The 26,161-nt window shown below is 38.3% G+C and overlaps 1 protein-coding gene and 2 pseudogenes across 5 annotated transcripts in view; all 3 read left to right on the forward strand.

The window, feature by feature from the left end:
* The window catches only part of Nmrk1 (nicotinamide riboside kinase 1), a 33,264-nt gene extending 9,003 nt beyond the window's left edge, over positions 1–24,261 (forward strand). The window contains exons 5-10 of one of the 5 annotated variants that reach the window (XR_013438064.1): positions 8,135–8,282; positions 8,365–8,436; positions 8,996–9,102; positions 10,716–10,799; positions 15,059–15,331; positions 21,824–24,261. Coding sequence is in view for 3 of the 5 variants with exons in the window: in XM_078047481.1 (XP_077903607.1) it covers positions 8,135–8,282; positions 8,365–8,436; positions 8,996–9,102; positions 10,716–10,799; positions 21,824–21,846 (434 nt within the window). In the remaining 2 variants the exon portion in view is untranslated. Of the gene's footprint in view, positions 1–8,134; positions 8,283–8,364; positions 8,437–8,995; positions 9,103–10,715; positions 10,800–15,058; positions 16,091–16,722; positions 16,917–21,823 lie in introns of those variants that run through there. The other 4 variants (XR_013438063.1, XM_078047481.1, XM_078047482.1 and 1 more) reach the window with 4 other exon arrangements.
* Positions 99–8,157, forward strand: LOC144377253 (ATP synthase F(0) complex subunit C2, mitochondrial pseudogene; annotated as a pseudogene).
* LOC144377254 (destrin pseudogene) lies at positions 17,055–24,261 on the forward strand (annotated as a pseudogene).
* Positions 24,262–26,161: the final 1,900 nt, after the last annotated feature.

Raw genomic sequence — 26,161 nt, forward strand, 5'->3', positions numbered from 1 at the left:
AGATTAGCTTGTAAAACATGCACTTATGTTCATTTTCTTTTTCAAACCTTAAAACATGTTTAAATATATTGTTGTACTGTGAACCTACATTTGTAGGTTTCTGGTTTATGTTTAACTATTTAAATAGATCTTTTCCCCAGATTTATATTTAAAATTTAAAACATTGAGATTTTCCTTCTGAAGCTAAGATTAGGTTCAACATCTTTCTACTTAACCCTGCCCTGGGTATAAAAAACTACTATACTAAAATCCCCAACCTCACCCCACCAGACTATCTCTCCTGGAGCGAACCCTAAGTTTTCCTCTTCTAACTTTTCTTCCTGGTGGCCTGAATACCAGGCAGCTTGTTTTCTTTCTTTTCACTATTCAGGAAGGCATGGGAATATCTTTCAGAAGCATTCACCTCATTTCCCTTACCCACAGCTAACACTGTTTTGTAACCAAAGTATCGAAATCCATCAGAAAATATTTATCTTCCTGTAGAGAATATCATAATAATAGACTGTATTATATTTAATGTTCTTAATAACCTTTATAATTAACAGAATGAACATTGAGTACTTATGCACACTGGCAAAGAATGAGCTATCTTAAAGGGTCATAAAGTACATTATTTTTAACTTTGATAACCTTGGAGGGAAAGTGTTATGTAAGAGTTCTTATAGACACATGATAGTTTTAAGAAAAACAATCCTTGACCCACTCTCTGTTCTTGTGTCAAGTTGCAACCAGGATATTGTTTTCTTCTCTCATACAAAGCTTACTGAGAAAGATTTTTACAAAGCAAGAGTGAAACCATGAAAAACTGGTTTCACAGTTTGACAAAGAATCACCGTTCTCTCTGTCTTCTCTGCACTGGGAGCAGCTTTCTTGCCACGGCCCCTCACCCCCTGAAAATGTATGCCTGCTCCAGGTTCCTCTCCACCCACTCCTTGGTCAGGAGCACCTCTCATCTGCTGAGCTGACCACTGTCTGCAGTGGTTCTGAACCGATCAGAGACACTGACTGACATATGAGAGCTTCAGCAGCTTGGCAGTCCCATGTCCCCTGACCTCACTTATCCCTCACCGCCGCTTCCAAACCAGCACCATTTCAAGGGACATTGACACAGCAGCCAAGTTCACTGGGGCTGGGCCTGCCACAGTTGGGGTGGCTGGCTCTGGGGCTGGGATTGGGACTGTATTTGGAAGCCTTATCATTGGTTATGCCAGGAACAGCTCTGAAGCAACAGCTCTTCTCCTACGCTATTTTGGGCTTTGCCCTCTCAGAGGCCATGGGGCTCTTTTGCTTGATGGTGGCCTTTCTCATCCTCTTCGCCATGTGAAGGAGCAGTCTCCGCCTCAAATTCTTTCTCCCATGTCTTGTCTGCCTTGTATGTCCCTTTTCCTATACTTCCTCAGGCAATCTGGGGAAAGTGGTTGGCTCAGGGTTTGACAGAGGGAAGACAAATAAATACTGTATTAATAAGGAAAAAAAAAAAGAATCACCGTTCTTCCATTTTAGTGAGTTTTTGCAAACTGATAAGAAAAAACTAATATCCCAGTAGAAAAATGGTGTGTATTTGAATAAGTTGTTCACAGAAGCAGTAGGCCATTTGATTAGTAAATGTATAGTGAATGTTCAACCTCCAAACTTGTCAGAGAATTGCAAGTCACCTTTATTCCTACTTACTGTTAGGGTGGCTGGTGCAAATATCCACAAGAGAGACAGAGTGAAGCAGAGACTATCTGCCAGGCTGTCCTTCTGCAAGGCACAGCAGCCTGCTGAAAAAAAAATCTTAACTTTATAGTCACGTACAATGAAGTGGTTAAAAAATAATCCATCTGGTCCTATGATTCTTACTTGGCATCTTTTTTGTGGTTTTGGTAGTTAGGGACTCTTTGGAGCAGGCTTCTTAGGATGGTGGATGCTGATTTTCGAAATGGAGTTACTTTGGCCTAAAGATCTAACACTTACCAAGTAAACAAAGATCTTTAAAGCAGTGATTGCATGGGCTCCATAAGTCAAAAATGTACACATGTACTTTAGACTGAAGTATAAATTGATACAAGCTTTCTGGAAAAAAATATTGAGCATGAGTCTCAAATACCTTAAAATACCATGAGCTCAAGTATCCCCCATCCAGGAGTCTATCGTAAAGAAAAACTTGAACTTTTCAGGTAATGTGCAAATATAAGCTAAGTCAAGGTGATGCTGACACTTTTATAAGCATTAAAAAAATTAGTTTAAAAGTATATAACTATTGAGTCTGAGGCTGTAGCTTAATGGCAGAGCGCCTGCCTTGCATGTGTGAGGCACTGGGTTCAATCTTTAGCACCACATAAAAATAAATAAAGATATTGTGTCCATCTACAATTTTAAAAAAGTGTATAACTATTAAATTATAGAGGAAACAATTTTTGCAATATAGTTGATAAATCAAAAGCAGGAATAAAAAAATCAAAGAATGAAAAACAAATAGAAAATAACAATAAGGTGATAGATTTCATCCCCAAAGTATCAGTAGCTACATTAGGTTAAACAAATTAAAATACTCCAAGATGTCAGACTGTATTTTTTTTTTTTGAGAGGAGGGGTGGTACTAGGGATTGAAACCAATAATGCTTAACCACTGAGCCACATTCCCAGCCCTTTTCATTTTTTATTTTGAGACAGGGTCTTGTTAACTTACCAAGGGCCTCACTAAATTGCTGAGGCTGGCTTGATCCTCCTAACTCAGCCTTCCAGGTTGCTGGGATTATAGGTACACACCACTGTGCCCAGCTTGAATTTTTTTAAAGCCAACTATAACCTCCTTAAAAGAGAGAGACTTAAATTTGAGAACACAGAAAAGTAGACAGTAAAATGATAGGAAAAGATGAAGTCTATTGAAAGAAAACTGGCATAACTGTACAAACTATACTCAGAGCAGACAAAGTAAGCTTTAAGGCAGAGTGTTACTAGGGAAACAGAGGATAAATGTGTCCATTCAACAGGAAGATAAAACAACGTCAAATTTCAATGTACCTAATAATATGACATCAAAACATACAAAGTAAAAACTGACAGAACTAAGAGGAATATAGACAAATCCATGATTATGGTGGGAGATTTTAGCACAACTTCAATCATGTTTGATAGCATTAACAGGTACCATAGACTGGATGGCCAAAACAAATAGGTATTGTCCCATGGCTCCAAAGACGGGAAGAGTAGGCAGGACTGGGGCCCTCTGAGGGTTGTGGCGAAAAGCTCATCACACTTCTCTCCTGGCTTCCTATTGAGTGCTTAGCATTCCCCAGCCTCTTTGCATCACACTCTCTCTTCCTTCATCTTCATAGGACATTGTCCCTGTGACTATGTCAAAATTCCCCCTTCTCTAAAGACATCAGTCTTATTAGAATAGGGGCCTGGCATTGTTTCGGTGCACCCTCATCTTATCTAATTAATATCTGCAGAGAAGTGTTTTCAAATAGGATCACATTCCAAGTGCTGGAGGCTAGGACATCAACATACAAATATGGGGCACAGTGTTTAACCATAACACTTAGGATCTAATGGAATTAGCAGACAAAAATTGCTAGTGCGATAACAGAACTTAACAGAGCAGTTAACAAACTTGACCAAATTGACCTATATAGAGCATGCACCCAACATCAATAGAACACAGGGTTTGTGCAAGAGCACATGGGACATTAGCCCTAACAGACTGTATGCAAGAGCATGGAGCAAATCCTAATCAAGTTCAGTGGATTGAAGGGATACAGAGGTACTCTAATTACAGTGATTAATCAATAATAAAAGGCAAAGGTGAACATTCTGATTTCTTGAAAATTAAGTAGTATTGTTTTTAATTTTTAAAACATTTTCTTGTGGAAAATTTTAAACATACAGAAGTGGGCAGAAAAGTATAATGAACTCTCATGGGTTCACTGTCCAACTTTAAAAATGATGACTATTTGGCCAGTTATATTTCATCTACACCCACCCACTTTCTCCTTTTAAAACAAATCCCAAACAGCCTCATGTTTTATCTGAAGCGGTACACTTACGTGTCCCATGGATCAAAAGGTAAATCACAGTGGAGCTGGGGTTGTAGCTCAGTGGTAGAGCACTTGCCTAGCACATTTGAGGCACTGGGTACTATCCTCAGCATTACATAAAAATAAATAAATAAAATAAAAATATTTATGTCCATCTACAACTAAAAAAATTTTTTTACAAAAAAGGTAAATCACAGTGTAACTAAAAATATTTTAACTAATAACAAAAATATATCAAAACTCAAATGACTTCTGGTTCTAACCACATTGTCTAGCCACATTGTCCCTGTGACTGACTATATCAAAATTAGCCCCATTTTTCATTGGTCCTCCCTCCTACAGCCAGAAACCCTGCGTGGGCTCTCTCTCATCCAGCGAGGAGGTCCACAGAACAGGGTAGAGGAGAATGTGGCTGTGGAGTCGCTAATCAAGACCTCCAGAGACCAAGCAGGAAGCAAGTCTGATTTTATCGCACAGTTACTATCTATATATACTCAGGCAGTAGCTAAGCAGATTACAGGCAGCCACCAATGCAATTTCTGGCCAACTGTCCTTGCAGCTACCAATCAAGGAGTGAGCTGTGGAGCAGGCGCAGGGACTGCAACATGCGGCCTCACTCCCAGGGTTGTGCCTACAGGGTAAGCGGTTTGCCACAATTAGTGTATGCCATGTATGCAGTACTCCATGCACTTGTCCCCAGAAAACCCCAGATATCATACAACCAACAAGCAAAGGGAGACTGAAAGGTGAAAAGAAGACTATGAACTGGCTAAGGACTCAGGACCTAAGGAATGATATGGCTATGAGTTCCGTGGGGTCTCTGCCTCTCACATTCCCAGGATGAGATACTGGGGAGTTGTGCAACATGGAGCCATCAGTAGGTACAGGCAGAAAAGCTCCAAGAAACCTGTACTATATAATCACAGGACCAGAAAAGTGTGGCCTAGCAGAGTAGAAAATCTTGATAATCTCCACCCTGCTCCACCCAAACAAAAACATGCTTCCCTCAGAGTGTCAGCAGCACCAAGTAAGAGGTAAACTTCTAGGCCCGCCCAGCACCAGCAAGATGGTGTGAGTTGGCCCCCACATCACCACAGAGGTGGGGTCAGAAGAGCCACCTAGGAAACCTGATAGCAGAGGCCAGGCAGAATGTTGGGGTGTGGGTTGACACTCCGCCTTCCTCACCTAGGTAGCTCAGCCGTTGTCATCAGGACCTAGTGGAAAGCAGAGCTTCTATCCTTACCTGGCAGCCATGGAGTTGAACCAGTGCTCTGCTCTTCCCTTCCCACATATCAGCAGGGCCCAGCAGCAGGCTGAGCATCCATCCCCATTGGCCCCTGCACAAACCTTTCAGTGGGGAAACTGCTGGCAAAATAAAAGAAGATTGAGTAGGATCCACAGTCTCCCAACTCAACACCTAAAACTTTCAAGACACAACTGAGAATCACTGTCATGTCAAGAACCAAGAAAATCTCAACTTGAGTAAGGAAACAGTCAATAAACATCTGGCATGATAAGACAGTGTCAAAATTATGTGATGAGGGCTTAAAAGCAATATTATAAATAGGTCTCAACAAACAATTGCACTTGCTCAGAGCAAGTGAAAAATTAGAAAATTTGAGTAAAAAAATAGAAGGTTGGGCTGGGGATGTGGCTCAAGCGGTAGCGCGCTCGCCTGCCATTCGTGCGGCCCCGGGTTCGATCCTCAGCACCACATACCAACAAAGATGTTGTGTCCGCCGAGAACTAAAAAAAAATAAATATTAAAAATTCTCTCTCTCGTAATGAATTACAGTAGATGGGGTAGAGAGAGAAGATGGGAGGGGAGGGGAGGGGGGATAGTAGGGGATAGGAAAGGTAGCAGAATACAACAATTACTAATTGGGCATCATGTAAAATTGTGGATGTGTAACCGACGTGATTCTGCAATCTGCATTTGGGGTAAAATTGGGAGTTCATAACCCACTTCAATCTAATGTATGAAATATGATATGTCAAGAGCTTTGTAATGTTGTGAACAACCAATAAAAAAAATAAAAAATTAAAACAAAAAAACAAAAACAAAAAAAAAATTCTCTCTCTCTCTCTCACTCTCTCTTTAAAAAAAAAATAGAAGGTGTAAAAAAAAGAAGCTTTGGAACTGAAAAATAATAATGACCAAAATTTTAAAACTCACTGGATGATCTCAACAGCAGAATCAGTAATGCAAAGGAAAGAATCAATGAACTTAAAAGACAAAGGGATAGAAATTACAGTGAACAAAAGGAAATAAAATGAAAAAAAAAACAGAAATGTGGAACAATAACAGAAGATCTAATATTTATATCATTGGAGTTTGAGGCAGAATAGAGAAAGAGTGTGTGATACTAAGAATTCAATCTCAGCAGCTCGGGAGGCTGAGGCAGGAGGATTGCAAGTTCAAAGGCAGCCTCAGCAACTTAGTGAGGCCCTGTCTCAAAGTAAAAACCAGGCTGGGGATGTGGCTTAGTGGTTAAGCACTCCGGGTTCCATCCCTGGTACAAGAAAAAGAAAGAATTCAAAGAAGGAATAGAAGAAAACTTCTCAAATTAAATATGAGACAAATCTACAGATTGAAGAATATGAGCAGTCTCCAAACAGGTTAAACAAGACTCATATAAAAAAAAAAAAAAATGAAGTCTGGGTGCAGTGGCACAAGCCTGTAATCTCAGCAGCTCAGGATGCTGAGACAGGAAAATCACAAATTCAAAGCCAGCCTCAGCAATTTAGCAAGGCCCTAAGTAACTCAGCAAGACCCTGTCTCTAAATAAAATATTAAAAAGGGCTGGGAATGTGGTTCAGTGGTTAAGCACCCTTGGGTTTAATCCCCAGTACCAAAAAAAGAAAAAAGAAAGAAAGAAAAAGAATAGCATAAAGAAGGCACAAACTAAAATACCAAAAGTAATAATGATATTATGACTACAGTCCTGCAGATATTAAAGTGATGAGAACACCCTTATGGGGCTGGGGCTGTAGCTCAGTGGTAAAGTGCCTGCCTGCCTCACATTTGTGAGGCACTGGGTTCAATCCTTGGCACCACATTAAAATAAATTAAGATACTGTATGTTCATTTACAACTAAAACAAAATTTAAAAAAAGAACACCCTTATGAAATAAATTGAAAAACTTTGATGGAGCTGACAATTTTTATAGAGAAGTATCATTTACTAAAAGTAACATTTCAGAAAAATCTCTGTAGTCCTATATCTATTAACTAAATTAATCCATACTTTTAAAACTTTACACACACACACAAAAAAAAAAAAAAAAAAAAAAAAAACCCTCTGAGCCCAGACCAGACAGTTTAATTCATTCAGTTCTAAGACTGAGAATTTGTATTTCTGATAAGTCTTCAGGGCTGGTCTTTGTAACCACAATTTGACAAATGTTACAGGCTACTTTTCTAAAATCATAATTACAAGTTCAAAAAGTATGCACATTTTAGAGTTTAAAATAGTGTGTTCATGTCCATTGTAATTTAAGAGCTCTTTGTTTAATTAAAAAAATTATTAGCTCTTCACCAAATACAGTGTGCCAAATACATTACAGATATTTTCCACTGTCATTTCTCTTTTGTACTTGTCTTCCAAAAATTTTTAATTTTTGTATAGTCAAAAGAGAGTAAAGCCCAGTGCTGTGGCACAAAGCTATAATCAAAACAGCTCAGGAGGTAGAGGCAGGAAGATCAGCCAGCCACAGCAACTTAGGAGATCCTAAACAACTTAGTGGAGGCCCTGTCTCAAAATAAAAAACAAGAAGGGCTGGGAATGTGGCTCAGTGGTTAAGCACCCCAGGTTCAATTCCTGAGGTAAAAAATAAATAAATAAAAGCAATAAAGCAAAGTTAGCTATGAGTTTATAATAGTCAGAGCTGGAAGCAGAGACATGGAATTCACTGAATTACTTTCTACCTTTATATGTTTGGGATTTTCCACAGCAATAGTGTTTCAGACACCAGTTTATCAATATTATTAGAGTTTCAATTGGTTATCTGAAGTATTTGTAGGTGTCTTGAAAGATAAATAATGCTCATCACAAAATGCCATATAACAAAAATTTTTTTTTCATTGATTTCACATTTTTGTCTGTCTGAAGTGCTTGAAGCACTTAACATGGAAGAGATGATGTCAGCCATTTCCTGCTGGATGGAAAGTCCTGGACATTCTGTGGAATCAACAGATGGCACAAGTGCTGAGGAAATTCCCATTTTAATCATTGAAGGTTTCCTTCTATTTAATTATAGGTAAGTAGCATTTCTACTCTAGTACTGACTCTGAGTGAATGGTGAAAAAGACTGAACTAATTAATTATGCTGTTATCTTAAGGCCCCTTGACACTGTATGGAATAGAAGCTACTTCCTGACCATTCCCTATGAAGAATGCAAGAGGAGAAGGAGGTATGCTAAAGACAAGATTTTGGGGAAGTGAGGAAAACAAAATTATTGAGCAATGTTCATTATTCAAACAAAGGAGGTCTTAACTCTTACAACATAAGTGGCCATCTATGTGGAATAGTGTGCAGTACTTCTGTAAGAAAAGGGTCTTATGTCAATCTCTCTGGCTCATTTCTCCTAAATCTCCGAATGAAGCAATCCATGTTGATTATGATTTTGGGTTAGTGGGCCTGTATTCTACAACAGCTATAAAAAGCACCAGTTAGTTTAGAGCTTAATCCAATGTGTCAGTATCTCTATCATTATTTACACTGATACTTGTCTAAATTCTTTTGTAAAGCACTTGAGGGGAAAAGACATAATTTTGAATGATCATCAATGAATTACAAAGTTAGTGTTTGTACTGGAGAACTAAATCTACTGTATCTTTCCCAAGTGCCATTGAATTTAAAAATCCTGTTAGACTTAATCTGTGAGCAATTTTCCCATTATCCTTACCATTGCTATTTTACTTTATCAATTATGTTTCTATCAACATAAAGTTTCCTGCGTGTTTTGATAGTACAAGAATCTACAAGCCTCCAGACCCTCCAGGGTACTTTGATGGCCATGTGTGGCCCATGTACCTAAAGCACAGACGAGAAATGGAGGATATCACACGGGAGATTGGTAAGTGCCTTTTCTCCTTCCATTTAAGACTTTTTAGGTGTCATTTGCCTCAAAGTGTAAGAATGAAGTTGGTCATGGTGGCACATTCCTGTAATTCCAGCGACTCAAAAAGCTGAAGCAGGAGGATCACAAGTTTGAGAACAGCCTCAGCTACTTAGTGAAGCCCTAAGAAACTTAGTGAAACCCTATCTCAAAATAAATTTTAAAAGGCTAGGGATGCTGCTCAATGTTTAAGAACCCCTGGGTTCAATCCCCAATACCAAAAAAACAAAACAAAACAAAATAAAAAAGTGTAGGAAAGAAAGGACTGAGATCTGAGAAAAGTTTTTCTCATGTAGAAGATCATGAAGGGACACTTGAACCCTCTGGGTTCCCCTCTTCCACACTGGTTCTGCTGGTTTATTTCTCTCTTTGTGCCTCTTTTCAAAAGCTGGTCCATTTCTAGATGGCCATCAGTGACTGAATGCCTTGCATGTGCTCGGCACTGGCCTGGAGATAGCAGGGTGAATAAGGCAGACCTGGTCCCTGCTCTCAGGCAGCAGACCTTCTTTCAGGGAGCAGCATTAAAGGCTTTAGCAAGCTGCACAAGCATGCTCTTTCCCCAGGGTAAGTGCTGCAATACCAAACTCCAGGTGACCATCCAAGTCCCAGCACTCAGGGAAGAGTGCTTCATGCCACATTCAAAACAAACTCATGAGTTTAACTGGATGAAAGGTTAGGATGGATGATCATCCCTGACAGTGGGTAGGGTACATGAAAAGGCCAGGGATCAGGAAATAATGACTGCCTGAAAAAGAGCTGGTGTGTTTGTGTCAGAGAAAACCAAGGGGGAGAGTTGATGCTGGTGTATTGGGCTGGGTCAGTCAATAAACCAGTTAAGGATTTGGGTCATTTTCCTATGAGAAGTGGGGTGCTCTCTACAGAGCTTTGTATCCAGGCCATGATAGATACAAATTCTTTTGAGTAAAACCCTTCAGCTGTGTGGAGGATGGACTTAGAGGGTACAATATAGGACACAGACACTAAATAGATCTGGGGAACATAGAGCATACAGGAATTGAGGTATCAAAGACTTGAGATGAAAAGCTGGGTGTTGTGGTGCACACCTGCAATCCCAGTAACTTGGGAAGCTGAAGCAGCCAATCTCAGCAACTTTGCAAAGCCCTAAACAACTTAGCAAGAACTTGTCTCAAAAAAATAAATAAATAAAAAGGTCTGGGATGTAGCTCATTCCCCAGTAAAAATGGAAAAAATAAAAAGATTTTAAAGGGAAAGAAAGGCAGTAAGAGGACATCACTGCCCAGTGGCCCAAACTGGAAATGCTATAGCCAGAACCTCAGCAATGGCTCTGGAGATGGACTCTTCTTTCTGTACAGCTCTGACAGATCTACATGCCTTGGAGGCTAACAAGCTTCTCACAATATAGACTCCTTTCAGGAACTATCAGGTGTTGTTTCACAAAACAAATAGAGCTAGGGTGGAAGAAATGGCATAAGGCTATTGTATTGGATAAGGCAGGGAAATCAGAACTGACTTAGACTTTTCAGAACAAAGGGACTCATCCATTAATAAACCTGTTACCATTTAAAACTGCCCTCTCTTCCCCTTCTCAGTTTACTTAGATGGAACAAAACCAGAAGAGGATCTCTTTGCACAAGTATATGAAGATGTAATACAACAACTTGCAAAACAGAAGTGTAAGTACAGTCCTATCAAAGTGGATGGTAGAGGAGGGACAGCCAGAAAAATAGTTCATTACATACTCAAGAATGGCATATAAAAATGCTAATGAGGAGTGATTGTATTCATTCATTCTTTCCTTTGAGGATAACTGGGAATCAGAAATCCAATTCGAGTCTGGAGATTTGATTACTTTGTATGTTAGGTTATTTTTTTTTTAGGGGTTAAAATATTTGCCCCTTTGTTACATCTTTTAGCATATTTTTGTTACTTACTTTAAAATTGTAGTAAACCACTGTCCCAATGGGACTGAAATTATTTTTTTGGGCAAAGTGCAATTAAAATGAAAATTATTTTAATATATCTAGAGCTTCCCTTTTTATTTATTCCCTTAAATGTTTTCTTTAAAATTTCTGTTTTACAAATGCCTATAAATAAACACTAGATTTTTAAAAATTATGAAGTATGTTCTTGATGGTTTTCATATTAGCTCTTTTTGCTGCAAGACATGGAAATCTACCTAAATCTGGCTTAAGTAAAAAAGTAGAGACAGCACTGACTTCAGGCTCATCTGGATTAAGGAGCTCAAATAGTGTCCTCAGGGCTCTGCTACAGTTCTGTGTGAGTTTATTTTGAAGTTAGGCTTTCTCCACCATCAGATACATGTTCTATTCTCAGTGTCCATCTCCCAGGTCCAAAAGCCCAGTGTGGAAACATACCTTATCTTTTTTTTTCAAGATTGCCTGTGAGTGGATAAATTTTGGTGCTGTGGATTGAGTTCAGAAAGGTTCATGTCTTATTCTTACTACGTGTGTGTGTGCGTGTGTGTGTGTGTGTGTGTGTGTGTGTATTTCCTTATTTTTATCCATTTTTGGGTGGTGGTTCTTGTGCTAGGATCAAATCCAGGGCCCACAAGTTAAGCACCAGCTCCACCACTGAACTGCATTCCAGTTCTTTTTTTTTTTTTTTAGAGAGAGAGGAGAGAAAGAATTTTAATATTTATTTTTTTTTTAGTTTTCGGCGGACACAACATCTTTGTTTGTATGTGGTGCTGGGGATCGAACCCCGGCCGCACGCATGCCAGGCAAGCGCGCTACCGGTTGAGCCACATCCCCAGCCCCCAATTCTTAAACAGTATTTTTTTAAAGCAGTTTTTCATTTTTGGCTTAGCTGGAAAAGCCCAGGAAAGATTTTGATTGGTCCTGCTTGGCTCACGTGACTTGCTAAACTAGTCACTGTGACCAGGGAGAGGGTATCCTCTGGCCATGATTAGATCACATACCTAGCTTGTAACTGAAGACACAACCTAAGACCTCCTATTTTTAAAAATTCCCCAAAGGAAAGCAGGGAAGAAAGTAGAAAACAGATTTTTAAAACATGCCCAAGAGGACAAAACTCTAGGTAAAGCTTCTGTTGTATTTGAACTACATGTATTTAAAGGATTTCTGTGGCTAATAGGCAAAAATGCAGTCATCAGCTGACCCAGAAAAGACTGTATGACTCAGTCCAGCAGAGAAGAATATTAGTTGGATTTTTTGGAGAGAAGCAGCTGCTTTAGTTGTTGTAATCTCACAGTAAGAATTAGATTTCTGATGTCTCTAGTAAATTTCTTTCCGACCAGGGGACCGAGCCCAGCTGGGCAGCCCATTGGTTCTAAACACTCCTCATTTCAATATTAGCCCTTCCTGTAGGCAGGAACCCCTTTGAATAAATTTTAGGGCCATTTTAGAATTTCTTCTTGTAAGTAGAATTAATAATCTTGCCAGATAATGCCTGCTCACCCCTGCCTTGAGTTACTCTGATAAAAGGGAGGCCTCCCAAAATGGAGGTCATGGTGCAGACATGAATGGATGTATAGAGTGGTGATGAAGTGAGGGTCCAGCCCTCACAAATGATGGCACCAGAGCTGGACCCCCTTGTGTGAGAACTGTTAGCTCCCTTCCTGGCCCCAAAGTGAGGCTTCCAGGGACACTTGAGGTGCTGGACACCTGTTCCTTTCTCTTCTCAGCAGTGGGCAGAGTTCAGGCCCACTTCCTTCAGTGATTAAGTAATACGCTGGAGTTTGGCCTTAAAGTCTATATATGGGTCAAGATGAAAGGAGCCCTGATCATGTAGCTCAGAGTATTTCGTCCTGTTCCATTCCATATCCTGCCTTTTGCCAAGAGATGCTGGCATGTTCTGACAGGTGCTACAGGTCCAAAGAAAGTGCATTTCCATGTGTGCAACCCCCTGCCTCTTTCTTTGTAAGTAGGAAAGAAATATTCATCTATGCCCCTTGTGACTATCTAGTTTATGTTCCAGATAGTGGATAAAGGTTTAAAAAAAAAAAACAAAAAAGAAAGAAAGAAACACTACAAGAGATATACAGTTGGAAGCAGATCAATTTTTCCTGTCTCCAAGATTTATGGCAGTTTTTCTGTTGCATAAATAAGTTACTCTGTTATTTATAGTTACCCATTACCTTTCCTAGCTCTTCTAGTCACAGTCTTCTGGTAGAGCTGGCCAGAAGGCATCCTCAGCACATACCCTGGTTTAATCCTGACTCAGAGACTCAGCTAGCAGGGTGGCCTTTCCAATGTCTTAAGTGATGACTCTTCAGGTTTTCTCTCATAATGTCTCATAAACCTGTTCAGCTAATTTTTCATTCTGAGTATATAAAATCATAATGGTGATAAAGTAATAATGTGAAAGAGAAAAAGGACTGAATTTAATTATTAGTGAAATAGTAAATAGCACAGGAGAGTAAAACTCTGAAGTTACACATTTGATACAGTATTAAAGTTAGAAGCAAAATTTAATCATTACCTATATAGCAAAGAAGCCTAGTCACCAGGAACATTCAAGTTCCCTTTAAAAACATTCATTTCATCTCATAAAATTATACAATAAAAATTTTAATATAAGAGCAAAAGGGAGGAAAAAATAACCTGTGTTCCCACAAATCATCTGTGTTAACAGTCTAATCCAGCATTTTGGCTCTTCCCATTAGTCTCTGTTTTATAAAATTTTGTGAGGACAATGGCTAATCACCCATACTTATTTCTGCATTTAAGTTAGTGTTTAATATGTAGGTAGCTTTAGTTTATTATATAATGAAACTAAGTGTCAGTTCCAATTGAAAATTCAAGGTTGAGTTCTGTACTTGAAGTGTAATCTAAAACTTGACATTGACATTTTACTGTAGAAGAAAAATGTCACATGTCTAGTACCAAATCAAGGAATAAGAAATTATAAAATTAAAATTTGATTTTCAAGTATTTGTGTTTTTCTATTGGCATTTTCTAATTAAATTTAAATTATAATTTATATTTATCAAATAATAGTATAATTATCCAGCATAATAGCCCAAATTCACACAGATTATTTAACCATCTCCCAATTGTTGGATATTTAATGTTGTTGCAAGTGTTTCACAGTGATAAGTAACTTGCTATAAAAATATCTGTATGTATTATTAGGTTTTTGTTGGGTATTTTTTTGGTACTGGGGATTGAATCCAGGGTGCTTGCTTAACCACTGAGCCACATCCCCACCCCTTTTTATGTTTTATTTTGAGACAAGAGTCTCACTGAGTTACCTAGGGCCTCATTAGGTTTCTTGAGACTGGCTTTGAACTTGTTATCCTCCTACTTTAGCCTCCCAAGTTGCTGGGATTACAGGCATGTACCACCACTCCCGGCAAGGTTTTCTTCTTTTTGAATGATATCCCTGAGGTAAATTCTCAGAACTGGCACTTGTTTGGTCAAAGGGTATAATCATTTTTGTATTTTACATATTTTAAAGGTGAATCATGACACTAAAAATGTGTTCTACAACATAAACTCAGTAGTAAGAGTACAGTAGGTTTGTCATTAAATTTCTAAGCAAATTCAAGTATTAAGATAGTCTTCCTTTATTCGGAAGGTAATGATCACTCCTTGTGTACATCAAGGAATTACAGGAATTACACAGCAGCCACATATCCTTCATGATAGTCTTCTAGTCCTCAAATTGTTTCCTTCCCTGAAGTCAAGTATTATTCATACCTACTATAAATAATACACGGTGTCTGATTTTTATAGATATTCTTAAAATTTAATGCAAGGATTAAAACAATGGGACTTTGACTCAATATAGTTCTTTAGGGAGAACCATTTTGGGCTCCAGAATCTTTCTGCACTTGGATTTACTATTGTTAATTTTTACAAACATCTTGGATTTACTATTGTTAGTATGACGATTTAGGAAAATGAGAATTTGAATTATCCATTAATTTATTTTTCTACTTATTCTCAAGGTTTGCAAGTTACAGCATGAAGATGGAATGCATGAATCATTACTGAGTGATTTGGAAACAAAAAAAATACATTTTAACAACCATAACCAAGATTCAGTATCAACTGTGGTACACTGACAGCTATTTGTGTGTGTGTGTGTGTGTGTGTGTGTGTGTGTGTGTGTGTTTAATTTTCTAAACATGGAGAACAGCAAACATCCAGTGGACTGAAATCTACCTTGATGACTTGCTGTCACTGCAGAAAGGGCACAGATAGAGCACAGCTCACAAACAGTAAGTCAGGCTCTCTGTGACAACGATTGTCAAACTTTTTTGACCATAACCTAGAATAAAAATAAGGATTACACCACAGTTCGATATATATTTAATCCATCATATGTGTGCATTATGTATGTGTGTAATTGTGTGTATATATATGTGTGTGTGTGCACACTCACACACATATCAGGTACTTTAAGATATGGACCTTACATATTATGTACTGTGATTTTCTTCTATTTTTAATTTTTGTTAATATTGATTTTAACCTATAGTTTGTAAAATGCTGCTTTCTACCATCCCATAGCAACACTCACCATCTTCAGAAAATAGCTTTACTAGGAGTAGCAGTCAAATTGACTACATCAGTGATTTACTATAGTACTGGAGTTTTTATGATTTGTTGTGATGAGGGTTTTTTTTTCTCTCTTGAGTCCAATGCCATTATGTGAGTCTCTACCATGTGTGAAACTTTAATACAAATAACATTAGACACAAGGTATTAATATAGTGTATTCAACCTTGATTCAAATAAAGGAAATTTCCTTTGTAGGACCATTGGTCTAAAATCACAAAAGTCAGCCATTATTTCAATTGTATGCAATTCAAGGGCCTTTATTTAAAAAGCACAGGCGAGAAATGAGAATTGTATGATGTCTTGATGCCTCTTTCAGTGCTGGAATTTAAATTGTGTACTGATCAATCTTTTGTTTACCAATAATAACCACATTGCCATCACTGTATCAATCTTTATAAAATATATAATTACGTTGACTCATTTGATCAGCTCTCAATTATTTCAAATTAGGTTGCACTCCTGAAGATAGGGGGGCTTTTTTGAATTTCCTGCATGCTACAAAAACTACAAAACAAAATTTGGGCTCAAGTTACAGTTTATCCACTTAGTAGCTATATACCTTTTGTCAAGCTATTCAATCTTGGTTTTCTCTTTTAAGATGGGAATATCAGCAATATTTTGTATGGTTGTAAGGTAAGCTAAGGATTAAGTTTGATATCCTTAATATGACATCAAGGCTTTCTCTGATCTAGCTATTGAGCACCTCTCTACCCTTATTTCCCAAAACTGGGAATATCATCACCAGTCACTGCACAGGAGACTGAAGAAGATGTCAGGACATCTTCAGACCAGGCATGGTGCATTCATTGCCTTGGAAAGTTGTCACAAGACAAAATCAAGGGTTTTTTAGTGAGAAAAGAAGAAATAGCTACCAAAAGTGTATACTACAACTTTTTTTGTGCATGAATTTGTCAAACTTGAGTTATTGTGATTTCTATTATTAATATAATAGTTTTTGTTGTTGTTTTTTGGATAAAAGCATATATATGATTATTCCAACTTCATTTCTAAGAATTTCTGAAATGACTTCTCCCCCTGTACCCTACAGAGACATGGACCTGCTGATGGAGAATCATTACATTTGACTTTTCTCCCTGTTTGAACTTGTGAAAATAATAGGCCAGAGAAGGTCTATCTTGCAGGGAAGGATAACAACAGGCATTGTAAACAGAAGCACTTTGGAAAGACATAAGATAATCTTTCTGTTGTTAGTGAGAAATAAATCAGAAATTTGAAATAGAATTCCAGTGCTTCATTTCTGTATTCACTGTTTCACATATAGCTACTCTCCATCAAAGAAGTTAATGATGACATTGAAACTAAAATATATATATATATATCCAAAATTTGACAAGGAGCAAATCTGCCAAGTCTTCCCTATCTATTCATAAATAACTTCAGTCCTTTTAGGATGGATTTGCTATGGGGGTTTATTGTGCTTAGTATTAAACACAGGGAGCAATTAAAAGACACACAGACTATTGTAATTAAAGTTGAGATTCAGGTGCCTGCTCGGTCATGCTAATGGATGAGATTCAAGCCCTCCAGTTTGCCATTTAAGGATAAGCTTGTGATATTACATAGAAATATAAAATACTGGAGCAGTATCAGCTGCTCCAGTGCTGTTTCTCAGTATGGAAATTGAAACCAGAGTGCCTAACCTGTCCAACACCAGGCAGCTAGCTAGGGTGGGCCCAGGGCCGGGCCACAATCCCAGCACCACACAGGCATGGGCGTACATTTTTTATTTTAGAGCAAATAACAGCAGAAAAATAGCCTGCTAAGATGCATCATCTCCTATTACTTCTCTTTTTAAGAGAGCAAATGAAGGAGCCTGAAAAGGCAAGAGCTGTATCAGGGAAAAATGAAGCTTTCTATTCTGGCTTTTTGGAGCTTAGTCGGAAGCAAGCCAACTCATGAGGTTACTGTGAGGAAGGAGCAGTGGTGAGCTGCTGGAACTCCAGGGTACACTGCTTGTGCAGATCTTAGATTTGTGGCTGTAACTGTTCTCTCAACGCTCCATCAGTGGTGCATTGGCATTACTCTTCCAGTTCTGTGTTCACACACAAATAAAGGAGAATTGCAATAGCAGATTTGGGGCACTGACCAGGGTAGTATGACCTAAGAACATCAAAAACAGAATATCTTTGACTTAAGAGCAAGGTCTGGGGTAGGGGCCACAGGCACCACATCTGGTCGCAGCAGTTTCAAGAAGCCCCTGAAACAGCCCAAGAAATAGGCCAAGGAGATGCATGAGGAAGATAAAGCTTCCAAGCAGAAACAGAGGAGCAGAATGAACTAAAAGCAAAGGGCACAGGGAAGAACCCTTTGACCACAGGTAGAATTTTAAAAATTTGGCAAAAAAACAAGCTATTCCTGATGCCTGAGATGGAGAACATTGATTCCATTCCGTTTTAGAACACTAGGATCCCAGCTATATATAACATCTTTTGCTGCCTAGAGCTAGAATGAAGTGTTTTGTTGGAGTCTGTTGTAAGAATAAACTTTTGTAAGAAAAGATAGCAAGGCCAGTCACAATGGTGCACACCTATATCCCAGTGACTCGGGAGGCTGAGGCAGAAGGATCACAAGTTCTAGGCCAGCCTTGGCACCCTAATGAGGTTCTAAGCAACTGTCTCAAAAAATAAAAAGAGCTGAGGATATGGCTCAGTGGCAAAGTGCCCCTGGGGTTCAGTCCAGTACCACCCCCAAAAGTCTTACCAAAGTAAACATATAGGATGTGTTCATGCCTGTGAGTCAAAAAGCATGTCATTGGTGCAGGAGTATAGACAAAATATGCTGCATTTCCAGATGCTAGAGAAAACAGTTATCTTCTTTAGGATTAAAAATAGTTTCCAGGCACAGTGATGCACACCCGTAATCCCAGCAACTTGAGAGGCTGAGATAGGAGGATGGCAAGTTCAAAATCAGCCTCAGCAACTTAATGAGCCTCTAAGCAACTAAGCAGAACCCTGTCTCAAAACAAAAAGAAAATATTTTTTAAAGGGGCTGGGAATATATCTCTAGTTAAGAACCCCTGGGTTCAATCCCCAGTACCAAAAAGAGAAAAAAAAAAAAAAACGATTAAAAATAGACACAAAAAATTTATGAAAAATAACTCCTTGTTGACTCTTCTCCATGTTTGTACAAGCAAATCCCTGGAATTTCATGCTTATAACAGTGGTTCCCAAACCTTTGTGTGTATCAGAATCACTTAGAAGTCTTGTTAAAAAATAGATTACACAGGATATGGTGGCACATGCCTATAATCCAGCAACTCCAGAGGCTGAGACAGGATGATCACAAATTTGGGGCCAGCCTTGGCAATTATGGAGGCCCTCAGCACTTTCATGAAATCCTGTCTCAAAAATAAAAAGGGTTGGGGATGTGACTCAGTGGTTAAGCACCCCTGGGTTCAATCCATAGTACCCCTCACTCTCGCCCCCCACCAAAAAAAAAAAAAAAAACATACTTTGCTGATCCAATTCCCAATCCCAGAATTTCTGATTCTGCAGGTTTGGGGTAAGGTGTTAGAATTGGCATTTCTAACACAGTTATAGGTGATGGTTGATATTGATGCTCAGCCACCACCTTTGAGAATTCCGGCTCTCCAATAGACAAATAGCATCTTGTAGATCTAGAAGAGATCACACTAGTGTTATGTGGACACTAAAAGCTAGAAATTATTTGTCTTAGCCCCTAACTTAATGCAGAATCACCTCTTATGCTTCTTATTGATTCAGTATTAACTTTTAGTTCCAAATACTCCCCTTTTTGCCTAACCTATGAAAATGTAGCTGGGGCCTGTAAATATTTTTCCTTTGCAAAGTGGTATGATGTTAAGTTTTGTCAGTAGAGGGCGCTGGGAAAAAAGGAGGAAAAGGTCTTACTTTTTGATTCCTTAGTGTTTTCTTGCTTGTCGCCTGTAGCAAGCATAACTTCTTCAGGTTTTAACTCCAAGGATGTAGGCCACAGACCCTCAGGGCCAGCAGCTGTAGTGGAGTGCCTCCTGAGAGATACCTGAGCACTTTTCCATGGTACCCTAAGAGGGTAGATTTTCCCCATATTCCAGAGAATGGAATTTTACCAGAGGATTTTACCAGAGCTACTTACCTACCATTCAGTGATCCATGGCAGTGCCATCTCCAACAAGGCCTGGTTTTCTTTATTGAGGGCAAGTCAGGCAAAGGGGAAGGCTCTTGGGTGATCACTCTTCTCATCCTTGGAGGGTGAGGCAGTTTCTTTTTTGCCTTCTATAGAGTTTTCTTTACTTCTTACTAGCCAAGGCTTTGTTTATATTTTTATTTATGTAACAAATATATAATTATATTTATTAAATCACTTATGTGTGTTTATGTTTTATATTTTTTATATTTTATACATTATACATATACTTACATAAATATATTGGAAATATTTTATATAGTTATGTATTTTATTATCTGTTTATTACTGAATTTATATAAATACAATAACTTATTGGATTTGTAAAATTGTATAAATTTGTAAAATTTATATAAAGAATTCATATAATTCTAGCCAGGTTCAGTGGTGCACACATGTTAATCCCAGCACCTTGGGAGACTGAAGCAGGATGATCACAAGTTCAAGACCAGCCTGGAATACTTAGCAAGACCATGTTTCAAAATAAAAATCAAAAAAGGGCTGGGGATGTAGGTCAGTAGTAGAGTAGCCCTGGGTAAAATCCCCAGTATCACACAAAAATAACAACAATAATAACTCTTCATATTGACTTTTCCTGTTCACATCATTAGGTGGCTTCTCTCTTCTGATTAGACTTAATTAATACAAAGATGAATCCGGGCAACTATATGGCTGCTTTTTCTTTCTTTCTGTTTTTCTAAGCTTTGCCATTTTTTATTGCTGCAATACCATGAATATGCCATTTACCTATAGAATAAAAACATTTTGGCCAATCAAAAATACCACAGAAAGAATTGGAGACAGAGCACTTCCCTACGCAAAGCCCTGGGTTCCATCCCCAGCACTGCACAAAGTAACAAGGATGCAGTCCAGTAATTTCAGCTTACCAAACCGTTTTGTACATCAGACTTTCTGTGGGTTTTCTAAGGACATCTTGGGATTCAATTTCACAGAACTGTCTTTCAGCCAAAGAAGGTTGACTTTTTGAATCCAGCACTTCAGATTAATTCTTAAACATGATATGTCTTTTTAAACCTGATCTACCATCTATTAGTCTGAAGGTTATACAGAAGAACTTTTAAAACCTCAAAGTGACCACAAGACAACAGGAATATAATTTCCAACAATGCTGCTGCTGTAATGTTCTTTAAAGTCTCAGAGTCCAGTGGTAGGCTGATTTTGTGAGAATGTGGACTTCCACCTAGGGGCCTGCAAGTTTACAATAATAACCAGCTTTTATTAAACACCTACCCTGTGATAGGGACTACATCTAAAGCTGCCAAGAAGTTTTTCTAAAACTTGGAAATAGACAAAAGGGACTTCTCCATGTCCTGTTGGGGGTTATATGAACACACTTCAGCCCACTCACCAGAGTGTTATCCAGTGCTCTAGGAGTCTGTACCTTTGTTTGACTCTGTATTTTTCTCTTGATTAGAATATTTTAAATCGTATAAGGCTAGATGTTAACTTCTGGAAACTGATAGCTAGGGTGTCTCAATCTCAGCACTACTGACATTTGGGGCTAGATGACTCTTTTGTGGGTGGCTGTCCTGTACATTCAAGAATAATTAGTACCATCCCTGTTCTCTAATAAATAGATGCCACTGGGTACCCCCTCCAGTTGTGACAACTAAAAATGTCTTCAAACATTGCCAAATGTCCCTTGAGAATAAAATTACTCTCACTTGATGACAACTGCTGATAGTGATGCTAATTGAATTTACTCTTTAGAGATGCAAATGATTTTTCTATTAAAAAAAAAATGATAACATTAGTTAACATTAAAGGTGAGACTCGTGCCTTTAGGCTTCTCCCCTCTCCCCATCCCTCCAACAGCCAACAGCTGCCAGGTAAAAATGGCCTCAGGTGTGCAAGTGGCTGATGAAGTATGTCTCATTTTTCATGACATGAAAGTTTGGAAGTGCTTCACCACAGAAGAAATCAGGAAAAGAAAGAAGGCTGTCATTTTTTTTTTGTTTCTGCAGACAAAAAAGTGCATCATTGTTGAAGAAGGCAAAGAGATCTTGGTTGGAGATGATGGTGTTACCATAACCGATCCTTTCAAGCATTTTATGGGAATGCTTCCTGAAAAAGATTGTCGTTATGTTTTGTATGATGCAAGCTTTGAAAAACCAAGGAATCCAGAAAAGAAGAATTGATGTTTTTTGGTTTGGGTTTTTTTTTGGGGGGGGGGGAGAGGGCACCAGAATTAGCGCTTCTGAAAAGTAAAATGATCTATGCGAGCTCAAGGATGCAATCAAAAAGAAATTTCACGGCATAAAACATGAATGTCAAGCAAATGGGCCAGAAGACCTCAATTGGGCTTGTATTGCTAAAAAACTAGGTGGATCCTGTAGCTTTTGAAGGATGCCCTGTGTAGATGATCATTCAGTGGCACAAATTGAAAGCTTCCATATTCAATGTTATCCTCTCACTATATAAGGAAAGTGAATACATTTAGGCCAGGGTCTCACTGAGGGGGAATTGTTTTGTCATCTTTTAGAGAAAATATTCTACAAACATGTGCAAACACAGCCTTAAATAAACTTAGAATCTAAAAGGCTTATTGGTATGAAATTAAATTTTTATTGGCCAAATGCCTGTTTTGATGAGTTGACTTTTAAAAATTTTTGTAAGCTCAGGAATTTTAATAGTGCATTTCACAAAACAGTACAAAGACATGTGAAGAGAATTAGTGTACGTTTGTTAACCTTAGCAGTTACTTTGGGGTTTTTTGGTTAGAGAATTGGTGATAATCTGATTATCATTTTGGCCCCAAATTATTTTTAATTCTCTATTCTTCCTTGACCTAAACAGAATAATGGTATATATTTTTTATTGTAACATGTAATAACACTAATACATTAACAACAGTAAAAAAAAAAGAATAACATTAAAAGCTAATTTTATTCCTCTATCTATATATTAACCAGTTTTATATCAAATTAATCTTATTCAAGAACTTTTTTCCTTATACTTTTTCCCACCACAAATACTTTACTGTCTTCAGTTGTCTCCAAAACAGCCTATTCATGTTGCCAGTTCCCTCATGAAATGTCAAATGAATCTCTGACACATGCTTACTTTATATTTGTATGAGTTGGGGGTTTTTTTTGTTGTTGTTTGGTACTGGGCATTGAACTCAGGGGCACTCAAGCACTGAGCCACATCCCCAGTTCTATTTATATTTTATTTAGAGACAGGCTCTCATTGAGTTGTTAGTGCCTCCCTTTTGCTGAGGCTGGTTTTCAACTCAAGATCCTCCTGTCTCAGCCTCCTGAGCCACTGGGATTACTGGCGTGTATGTGCCACTGCACCCAGCTGAGTTGTATTTTTAACTTTTTGTAAAGTAATTTTGACAATACTCTACATTACTCTATTGAATCTTTATAACAATCATATAATTATGAGACTGAGTGGTTAAGTGCCCAGAGTCATATTGTTGGCTTATATTAGAGCAGGTTTGGAACCCAAGTTTTCAAGGTTCAAATAGTAGTCACTGTATAATGCTATACAGTATTATGAGACTAATCCCAAATTCTGTGACACAGTTTGTATACTATGAAGGACCTTATAGTTCAAAACTAAAACCAATCATAGAAGTCTTCAAACTTTGGAATTTTCTATGCTCAGTTTATTCTAATATCACAGGTGCTATCTGGGGTGGAGAAACTGACATCTGTATTGGATAAGGTCCAGCATATCATTACTCTTAGTAAATCACAAACAGTATATAGAAGTAATGTTTGTATCTTGCAGTTAGAAATCTAGACTCCATCTCAATTCAGGCATAATTGTCTAAGTTATATAAAGTGATTAGAAAACTGGAGGTATTAGTAATAGCGATGATGTATACTACCTGAAAATCATCTCTCTCTCTCTCTCTCTCTCTCTCTCTCTCTCTCTCTCTCACACACACACACACACACACACACACACACAAAGTGCTCTGCATCTTTCATGCCACTTTTCCTGCCACATCCCTGAAAATTAGGTCAACCTAAACTATGACTTCACTTGACAACAAAGGAAAGTGAGGCAGCAAGATGCTATATAAGGCCACTAGTCAGAGTTAGAGCCAGACTCGTTTGATTTATATCAGTATAAACTGTGAAAGAAGGAGAATGAAAGGAAGGGAGGTGGATTGGAGAAGGAAAGACAGTGGAATGATCTGACATAACTTTCCTATGTACATATATGAAACTAATTTTTAAAAAACAACAATAACAATGGGTAAATAGCAGAAAGATCATTCAAAGGGAGGGAATAGGGAGTGAGGATAGGGAAGAGGAAGGAGAGGTAATGGGGTATGAATTAGAAAAAGATATATTCCATGCCTATATAATTGTATCAGAATGGATTCTACTGTCATGTAGACAAAATTAAAAACTAAATAAATTGTGAACATGATCCCTCAATACAATATGCTTTCTTCTGTTTTCTTTTCTCCTTTCCAATAGACTTGCAATGAAGCACCAACATAAATAAGTAAAAGGAAAAAATATATATTCTTAGGCCATAACAAATCTAGACCTGAACTTAAAGTGTCCTCTGTCTTTTGGGGAGTCCCATGTTGTTAAAAGAGAAAATCAACAGATATGGTGGTACGCTCCTATAATTCCAGCAACTCAAGAGGCTGAGGCAGGAGGATCACAATTTTGAGGCCAGCCTGGGCAACTTAGCAAGACCCTGTCTCAAAATATAAAAATGGCTGGTAAAGCACCTCCTGGGTTCAATCCCCAGTACCAAAAACAAAAACCATCATTAGTCAAGCATGGAGCATGTGAAGGTGCAGAAGCAGTAGCAGCAATGGTTGGCCATGCCAAAAAGTGAAGCAGACAAGCAGGGAAGTGCATGGTACTGTGAGAAAACCCAAGTTCTCATTCCACCCCGTGCTTGACCACGTGTATGTCATTTAATCTCCCCACGCCCAAAGAAGGTAAGCTTCTCACAAAATTGGAATTATTCATTTCTACCTTAAGGCATTTGATTAAAAGAGTTATTATACAGAATCCAGTCAAATGCTTGGCACCTGGTAGGTGTTCACTATTATTAGCTCCATTTTTCAATCCCAACCATCTTGACTCCATCCTACAAACCTAAAACTGTTCTTAAGATCAAATAACATGTTATGAAATCATCTGAAGAACTCTAAAGGGCTCTGCAAATATTAAAGACGCTGAAAGGTTATTAGACAGATCTAAGCCTGTCACTGTGGCAAGAGGTGAGTCACCTATAACCCTTAGGTTTTTTTTTTTAATTATTATTTTTCCCTTCAAAGCTTCCCTGGATACTCATTTTAATTATTTTTTACCTTATAAAAAAATGAGTGGATGTGGTAAACAGTATATTTTCTCTTCAACCTAAAACACTATAAAAGGGAATCCTCAGCCGTTGCAACAGTAGATCATCCAACCTGTGAATACCATCCTCAAGGACACCTTAATCCCAGCTATAAAATTGTATCAAGAAGCTCTTGCTTTGTTCTAGTGGACTGTTCACTGTAGAGAAAATCATCCAAACTATCCTGAGAACACTCAAGCTGTCTTGTGCAAAAAGCCATATGGCAAAATAGTAGGCCACCTGTCAGGAACCAGCGCCAGCTTGCCAGCCAGGAGACTGAATCATCTTGGAGGTCCCAGTGAAGGCTTCTAGATGACTGCAGCACAGGTGACACTTGATTTCCCTTGGTTTTACCTTCATGAGAAACTTTGAGGCAGGATCATCAGTTTAGCCACTCCCCAAATCCTAATCCCAAGAAACTGCAAGATGACCGTGGGGATTTTTTTTTTTTTTTGCTTGCTTTTTTGAACTGCAGATTGGACCACTCTACACTGAATCATATCCCCCTCCCTTATTTTATATTATTTTTGAGACAGAGTCTTGCTAAGTTTCTGAGGCTGAACTTAAATGTGCAACACTCCTCCCTCAACCCCCACAGTTGTTGAGATTTAGGTATACACCACCATGCTCAGTAAGATGACTGTTTTAATTGCTAAGCTTTGGGTAATTTGTTATACAACAATGGATAACCAATACATAAACGACTCCAAATTGTTGCTTCTCTACCACTCCCATAGAAATTCCAAATAACACATCTACTTTATCAGATTCACGTCAGATGGGTCCTGACCATCTGTATTGTTTAAAAGCTCTACAGATGATTCTGATCTACAGCCCCACTTAAAAACCTGTTTTATTTTGTGTTGGAGTCCAGCTCCAGTAGGGGGTCTCAGGAGACACTGTGAGGAGTCAGCAAAAGGTGGTGCAGAAACAACACAGACACAAAAGTGAAGGTGCTGAATCCCAATCTTTACTTGTGA

The sequence above is a fragment of the Ictidomys tridecemlineatus genome, chromosome 4, assembly GCF_052094955.1.
Source record: "Ictidomys tridecemlineatus isolate mIctTri1 chromosome 4, mIctTri1.hap1, whole genome shotgun sequence".
Lineage (NCBI taxonomy): Eukaryota > Metazoa > Chordata > Mammalia > Rodentia > Sciuridae > Ictidomys > Ictidomys tridecemlineatus.